The sequence below is a fragment of the Limulus polyphemus genome, unplaced genomic scaffold (genome assembly GCF_000517525.1).
Source record: "Limulus polyphemus unplaced genomic scaffold, Limulus_polyphemus-2.1.2 Scaffold5054, whole genome shotgun sequence".
Classification (NCBI taxonomy): domain Eukaryota; kingdom Metazoa; phylum Arthropoda; class Merostomata; order Xiphosura; family Limulidae; genus Limulus; species Limulus polyphemus.
The window spans coordinates 941-9,298 of NW_013670664.1; the positions used below are offsets into that span (position 1 = coordinate 941).

Here is an 8,358-nt window from a genome sequence, read left to right on the forward strand (position 1 = left end):
CAATGCAAGCATTTTACTTAATTAAAATAACTCATTCAATATCGCTCTTTAATAGTGTAAATAAAATAGATATTCTTAAACCTGAGATTTATTTTTATAAATTGGAAAAGGTGTTTCTGGAATGAATAAGTAAACACATTTTCCCTATAAATAATCAAATATAATTCTAACAATTAATTTTAATAGACATGCCTTCTAATGGTTTGTTGTTGGTGCTCAGTAAAGTACCTTTTTTAAGGGATCTGTTGTTGGAGCTAAGTACAGTAAATCTTTGTTTCTGTTAGATTAACACAAATCATAAATTGTAAGTAATTGTTGGAGTTAGTATAAACAATTAGCCAACCTAACCCTTTACCTCAACTAAAATAACTGAATTAAAAGAATTATTCATGCACATTTTAAAAATTTAGTTTGTATTTATTTATTTGAGATATACATGAATAACATGCTTTTCAGGGTGCAAACACATTTTAGACACAAAAATATGGACATATCCCACTTAAGAACACATTCCAAGTCCAAGATTCTACAAATAATTTTGAAACCTATAATTAATATCTTAAGCAGTACTTAACTCTCACTAGCCTCGAGAAAGGACTGGGACACATATACTCCATGGGTAATGAAAAGATTAATAAGTGTTTAGGTAACTTGACCTACCTAGTCTCCTTTTCTAAAACAATATAATAATTTATATACCTGGATTAGGCTGTTTATTATCTCATTACATCCGACAAATTTTATGAGTCATTCATTTAATTTCAGAAGTATCTGTCATTTAAATTCAATCCTTTATTTATTAAAAGTAAAATCATTGTTCTGTTCTTTATTTTAATTCTCTACATAAAAAGTAAAATTTTAATGATCAATTATTCTCAATTTAAAGTACTATAAATCATTTTCCTGCAGTAATTTATGTTTTTCTTCAAACAATAGGTGATGCATCTTTTATCACTTTGTTTAGCTGTCAATAATCCGTTGATAACTGTGAATTTTGAAGACACTGCAACTCCATGATCTAGGTACAATGTAGTCTAAATAAGGATGCTGAAATAGAGAAAATAAATTAATTCTTTGTATTACCATACAAATAAACAATCTTTGATCATATCTTATCCCAAAGTACAAAAAAACATACCACATATGAAGGACAGTTGTTGGCTCTAGCATACCATTCCATACTGTACAACATGATTAGGAAACCCCAGCCCATAAAGAGGGACATCCACAAGAACACATTCCAACCTGATGATGTTCGGCGTCTTGTCAGGAAAACAACCAATACTGAAAACAAAATATGTTAGTAAGTACTATTATTTATATAATGTACAAGATAAGTTACAAAATCAGTACGAAAATGATACCAGAGCATGCCACTAAAGCAACTGTTCAGTGTTGTAATCATCAGTTTTAATTACTGTCCTGAAAATGGTATTGAATACTGCAACACATCAGATGTCCCCAGGAATTATAAAATTTCTCTAATGATGTAATTGTTCAGTTGAGTGATGGCTGCTGGATTAGTGATAGATACACATTTTCAGGAAGCCCGGTAACCAAATTCTAAGAACCTGTTCCTCACCAGTAGTCTTTGGGAATGTCATTCCAAAGTTATAATTTTCTTATACTGAAAATGTATTTCCGATAAGTACTTACCTCCTCTAACAAGATTAGCTATTCTCGTTCAGTGCTGCCCTCTCTATATATATGAACTTTTTCTTTATGCATGCCACAAGCCTCCCCCCCACCTGTTGAAATTACTATATTCTAACATGTCTCTCATGTAAATCATCATGCGTTATCTCTTAACCAATAGTAACATGATATGTTCACGTGATGCATGTGGTTCCCTTTACCAAACCTTCACTTCGAAGTTTGGCAGAAGGTGTGAGCACCAGAGAAGTGGGGGAGGAAGGGTGGGAAGTGTGAGAGGAGGTAAGTACTTATTGGAAATACACTTGCAGTATAGAAAAATTATAACTTTTGATATGGTACTTACCTCCATTCAACGATTAGCTAGAATCCCACATTGAGAAGAAGGAAGGACAGGCGCAAGGGAATGAAAGAAGTACTCTAGAAAGTGTCCGAAGGATACCCATGACAATGAGAGAGATAGATCCGAAGGTCAGAAGAGGGGAGCTGCACCAGTTATCGAACCACTTCTTACAGATGCTGATAGGTCACGGGATCTCGAGGAGGAGGGAAGGAGATGAGGCCAGGTAAAATGGAAGGTAGGGCAAGAAACTGGATAAAGAATCCTTCTGATAGAACCTGTATTACTCATTGATCATCTATGAAGGAACGCCAGTGAGGAAGAAGCTCTTATAGTCATGCTCCCATCAGAACCGAACACACAGGGTAGTCACCAGTACTGTTGGTGACGGAGGTTGTGTCATCGAGGAAATCGATGAAAAGTACCCCAATTAGAAGGAACATGTAACGGTTGGGAGGATGAAAGACAGGAAAAGAGAATAGGTGGCATATGAGGCTCTGCCCGAGATAAAATGGGCTACAAAAGTTATGAGAGTTGATTTTTGGTGGACCAATGTCACCCAAGGCTCGATAGTTTCTGGGACTGTATTACAGACATAACATCTCAGAAAAGGTGCAAGACGTAAATCCCTCAGATAGGTTGAGGGTTAAATTGACCTGAGCCAAAACTGCGTCCCGACCTATAAGGTCCCAACAACAGAAAAACCACATATGTAATGACAGAGCCGAAGAAGAAATGTGGGCTAAGGTGGAGGAGAAAAGTGTAAAGGTATCTGCAGAAAACCTCTCTGGATTTCCGTGGAGATCCTCTGATAGGAGATGAGTAGAAGAAAGATACCATAAAACGTTAGTTAGGGTAAGACATAGGCAAGAATATTGGGCATGGGTAGACTAACATTAGATTTTGGAGCTGCCTCCCAAAGAGGTAATAATGAACCTAACAACTGCTGATATAAAAATGAATAATCTGAACGATGGTAAGAAAGGGCAAACTGATCAGAAGTCATCAGTGGGTGTGGCGTGCTGATTCCCTCACTTAATTGGAAGACAAATTGATCTGCATATACCCAAATATCTGGGAGGGAGGAAAATCCAAAAATGGTTGGGAAGCTTGTTCATGTAACAAGGAACGACGAATGGAATAAGAGATAGGGGAGAGGAAGAAAACATCACAAACCTGAGACACAAAATCTGTAAAGCCTGAAACAGGCCTAGATGATTCTCAGACTGTAAATGGGGAGGAACAGCGGGGAACTCAGGAGGTGGGGAAAAGACGATCAAAATCCTCATCATACTGAACAAGATCAGCTGACTCAGGAGGAGCTTGGGTGATGTCAGGGGAAAAAGATTGACCCATGTAGCACTCAAGCTCCCAGCATATAAAAGCAGAGATCCACCATCGGGTCACCCGCACCTGAGGCCTGAGAAGAAACATTGGTCATTGGTGTGACCCCCGAAGTGGTAACATGAAATTCGGAATTCATAGCACAAGAAAAGGTTCACAAAAGTCGAGTGCAGAAATAGAGCAACAAGAAGGAACTGGTATAAAATATAATAAAATCAAAAGGAACCACTTCGTGTAAAAAAAAAATTGTTTGTCACATTGGAAGCACTAGGCACACAACAGAGTACATCTTAATTCAAATGCTGCCAAATGAGAAGTAAAGGTTCTGTAGAGGGAGTCACATGAGCATATCATGCTTCTATTGGTTAAGAGATGATGCATGATGATTTACATGAAAGACATCTTGGAATATAGTAATTTCAACAGGGGGGGGGGGAGCAGAAGGCTTGTGGCATGCATTAAGAAAACGTTTGCATATATAAGGCAGCATTGAAGGAGAATAGCTAATATTGTGATGGAGGTAAGTACTGAATCGGAAGTTATAATTTTCCTATACTGAAAATATTGTGTGTATATTACATGTTTTGCCCAACAAACTCTTCAAAATACCCATACCAACTGTATAATAATTCTATATTATCTCAGATGGTAATATGGAATATCTACTAAAATAAAAAGTAGAAGCACTATTTCTATATTTTTATAATCAGAGCTTCAACTGAATAGAAGAAACAAACTTTTACTGTATTGAGTACGTTACATTAAAATGATTTTTGAGTCTCACCGCATTGTTTCAGTCCATATTGTCACATGTTCTTTCTGATGACCATACATTTTGACAATATTCTTGCAAAGTAGTTTCCATTGCAAAATCCTTTGTCATAAGGCTCTCATATTCAAAATACACCTCTCCTTCCTTCAAACTTTCCATAATTATTCAGTCACATAGAAATCCTGGATAAGAAAGAGTAGTGAGCTCCCATTACATTCTCCAGCTGCTTGAGGTATGTGACAGTTGAACAAATATGTCTTGGAAGCTTTTTCAAATACAGTTCCTTCGTTATTATGTTGCACGCTGTTGACTAGGATACATGGAGAGATTTTGCCACTGACCTTTGTGTTTATGGATTCTCATCTGTTACAAAATGCTGCACTTTGTTTACTACAATTGAAGTTCAACTTGTTACAGGTCTCTTTTTGGATGATCCATATTCCTTTGTTTTCAAATGCCATTAAGTCTAAGGGATATCCCTGTTTTGGAAATTCTAAATGTCTAATCTAAACACAATTTTATGATCTTCATATATAAATATTCTGCATCAAAAAGGGCTAGTACATAATCTTCCCAAAAGTGATCAATGTTTGGTGACATCACGCTATTTATGTAATGCCAAACATTGTCAAAGTATAATTTTGATACATCATGTTTTACCATGACTTTATATCAGCTGTGGTTGCCACGTGAATTACTGATTTTCATATTCAAAATCAATTTAATATAACATACTCAATAGCTGGTTTTGAATACATATCACAGGATTGTACATTTTGCTATTACATATTGTTGTACAATTTTGTACAGATTTAAACACACCTATTATGTTGAAATAATAACACAACTTCACTACAATTAAATTTGTTCTAAATACTTGTATAATATTGTTGCATTATTCTAGTCTCTGTTTATTTGATTGTCTTTTAACTTATTTGATACTTTTATTCTGTATTTTAATTACTTTTTATAGAATCTTTAAACTTGCAATAGATTCATTCCATGGGAATCAAAGTTTAATGATGAACAACAAGACGACGACAGCAACAACGAACATTTGACAAGTGTATGTTCAGTATCAAACATTTAAGTCATGAATGTTTTGGAATATACATATTCCATCTTCAGCAATCTATATTGAACATAGTAAATTATTAGGTACAGATATTTTATAAATTTTAAACATTCTATAAAAAGTAATTTAAATACAGAAAAAAGTATGAAATATATTAAAAGACAGACAAATAAACAGAGAATAAAATAATGCAACGATATTATACAAGTACTTAGAACAGACTTATTTGTAGTGAAGTTGAGTTATTATTTAAAGTTGAGAATTCATTTATAATAGATAAACTTTTTTGAATTAAAAGTTTAAATGTTAAAACTTTATAAAATGTCTATAACTACTAATTTACCATGTTCAATATAGATCATGGAAGATGGAATATGTATATTCCAAAACGTTCAAGAATTAAATGTTTGTTACTGAACCCACATATGTCAAATGTACGTTGTTGCTGCCGTCCTCCTGTTGTTCATCAATAAACTATTATAATTTGTAGTTAGCTTTGATAAATCATAAAGAGTCCACATATTTGAAGTATACAAAGTAATTTTTAAATTAGGAGCACATACGTATTTACAAGATTTCAACAACTAAGTTTGAGTGATTTTATAGAGTACAATAACTTATTAACAGAAAGTGTAATGAAACTATACCACCAAAACTGCTGAATAGAATGAATAGCACAGGATACAAGAAGCGGAAAGTCAATGCAAGAATGTACTCATGAACAATGGCTGACACCAAGAATACGATAACCATGGCTGAGCTGCGTCCTAAAACCTGTATAAAAGTAGAATATTTAACAAACATGAAATAAATTATGACAGAATTAAATGTTCACAAGCCACACCATATGAGTAATAGTTTTTGATATTCTGCTCAACAGAAGACACCACAATCACCATTTATACAAATCATAATATATTAAAATTTTGTTCATCTTATTCATTTGTTAAGAAATACTTATAATGAGCTACAGCACTTCAGATAGTACAGTATTACACTTTTGTACAAACGACTGAGTTGAAAAATTAGCTACAGTAACACCTTTTGAATTGTACTTTCTGATACTGGCATTACACATTTGTGTTTACAGAAGCAATTAACCAACTGTGGAACATAAAAAAAGTGATTTTATATTTTTAGAGGAGGAAGAAATTTTAGTGCATTGTTCCTTGTTTCTGTTATTTTATCAATATACTGGTACGCTAGCAAGTTGTTTTCACAAGAAATTATCAGTATTTTAAAACAAATGATGTAAATCTCTTATAGTTTATTTCTAAAAGCAAATCAAGGTTCTTGGTATAAAGATGTTTAATTTGCATCATAATTTCAATAATAAATGTTAAATCATTATTTAGGCCACAAAACTTTAGACTAACCCTATGTAGTATATTATAAATTGGATGCTGTTTTAACTACTAATGTTACCCAAATCATGGCATCCCCTGGGGGACAGCAGTAAGTCTATGGACTTACAACTCAAAAACCCAGGGTTTATTTTCCCATGCTGGACACAGCAAATAATCCAATGTAGCTTTGCTGTAATACTAATAAACAAACAAACCAAATAATGACTAAAAAACATTTGGAGAAAAAAAAAATCAGACATTTAGATGAATATCATAATATGGATAACAATAGTATTTGAATTAGAATTGTAAACCGAAACAATAAAACCAGAAGGCCACATCTTTTCCCTTTTTTTTACCCAACTTTCTAAGGAGTAATCTCAGGATTTCAAAACCTACCCACAACACAGATATTTCAACTTGCCTCATAATTCTACCTAATTAATACTAGCTTAGCTTGTAGTCTAGTTATAATGGGCTATAGAAGTTTAAATCATACTTTTTTCAAATTACTGTACTACAGAAAAGTTATAATTTCATTGCAGAAAATAAAATATTACATTTTTAACCATAAAAGAATATTTGATGTAACCTATCATGAAATAAAATGAACTAGGTAAATATAGTAACACAGAGTGACTGACCACCTTAAATATATACTAATAACTGGTGTACATGGCTAATCCGTACAGTTTGCATGCACATGCATATTCTGAGACACACAAGAAGGAAAGGGGACAGAATTCCTCTGAATTTTCCAGGTTTTGGTACAATGTTTCCAATTTTCTTTGACTTTTTGACCCCTTATTTTTAAAATCCTGACTTTTCCGGTTTCCCAGATTGGTAGCCACGTTGAATCTTGATAAAAAGAAAAATCTTAAAATCCAGTTCTACTTAGTTTTCAGATTATTTTTTAACTTTAGATTAAAAAGATAACCAAAAGTTGATCTGTTGATTACTGGAAATGATAAGGTGATTTAGTCATTAGCATTTTAATTATGACTATTTTCTATTATATCTAGTCATTGCATACAAAATCAACTTGGTTAATGCAAATAAGACTGCATTTAAATTTTCCACTATTCTCATGGGAAAATTCTAAGATAAGAAAAAATATCTATATATACGATCAATGATCGTAATATACAAAAGTTTCAAAGAAAGAATCTATAACCATTATCTTGACAAAATTGATATTATGTTAACTAAATTTAGAACCAGCTTAGAAGGTAGGCAAAAAAGACCAGGACAACAAGAAATTAAGAAGTGATAGTAAAATAAAAAAACAGAAAATTACAGTTTGAATGAAGTAAAAATTGAAATGAAAGAAGAAACATAAGAGAGAAGAAGACAGGAAAAATAAAGACTCCTGTTGAGGGGAAGAGGAACATTGAATAAAAAAAAAACATTGTAAAGTTTGCAGTGTTGAAAGCAGTAGGGAGGCATTGCATACCATTTAATGCATCCTGAGCCATGGCTTGTGCTTTGTTATTATTATAGTAAGTTTAGATTTGTATGGAGGTGCAAGGGGCACCTGTCAGGAACAAAGTAAATTTAAGAAAAGTCCCTCCCTTCCTTACTAGAAGGTTCTAAAACAGTAGTTATCAAACTTTAGTAGCCCAAGGAACCTTTTTAATATAAAATGTTTTTGCACATCCCCTCCCAAAACAAACAAAATACTTTATGGTATTGTTGTGTCAGCAAGGTCACGTGACTAGTGTCACGCCACTCATTCTCTCGAACCTTCGGGAATTGTCGGAAGATTACTAGATATAGGGTAGTCTGGTATATATAAGATGGTGACAACGTGACGGGAATGTGTGTAGGT

The 8,358-nt window shown here is 33.5% G+C and overlaps 1 protein-coding gene across 2 annotated transcripts in view; it reads right to left on the bottom strand.

Moving 5' to 3' along the window:
- Window positions 1-396: 396 nt before the first annotated feature.
- Window positions 397-8,358, bottom strand: part of LOC106472059 (sterol O-acyltransferase 1-like) — a 48,242-nt gene continuing 40,280 nt past the window's right edge. For both annotated transcript variants that reach the window (XM_022400671.1, XM_022400670.1), the window contains exons 11-13: window positions 5,832-5,958; window positions 1,139-1,284; window positions 397-1,047 (exon numbers count right to left, since the gene is read on the bottom strand). In XM_022400671.1, the coding sequence (XP_022256379.1) occupies window positions 961-1,047; window positions 1,139-1,284; window positions 5,832-5,958 (360 nt within the window). In that variant the 3' untranslated portion in view covers window positions 397-960. The remainder of the gene's footprint in view (window positions 1,048-1,138; window positions 1,285-5,831; window positions 5,959-8,358) is intronic.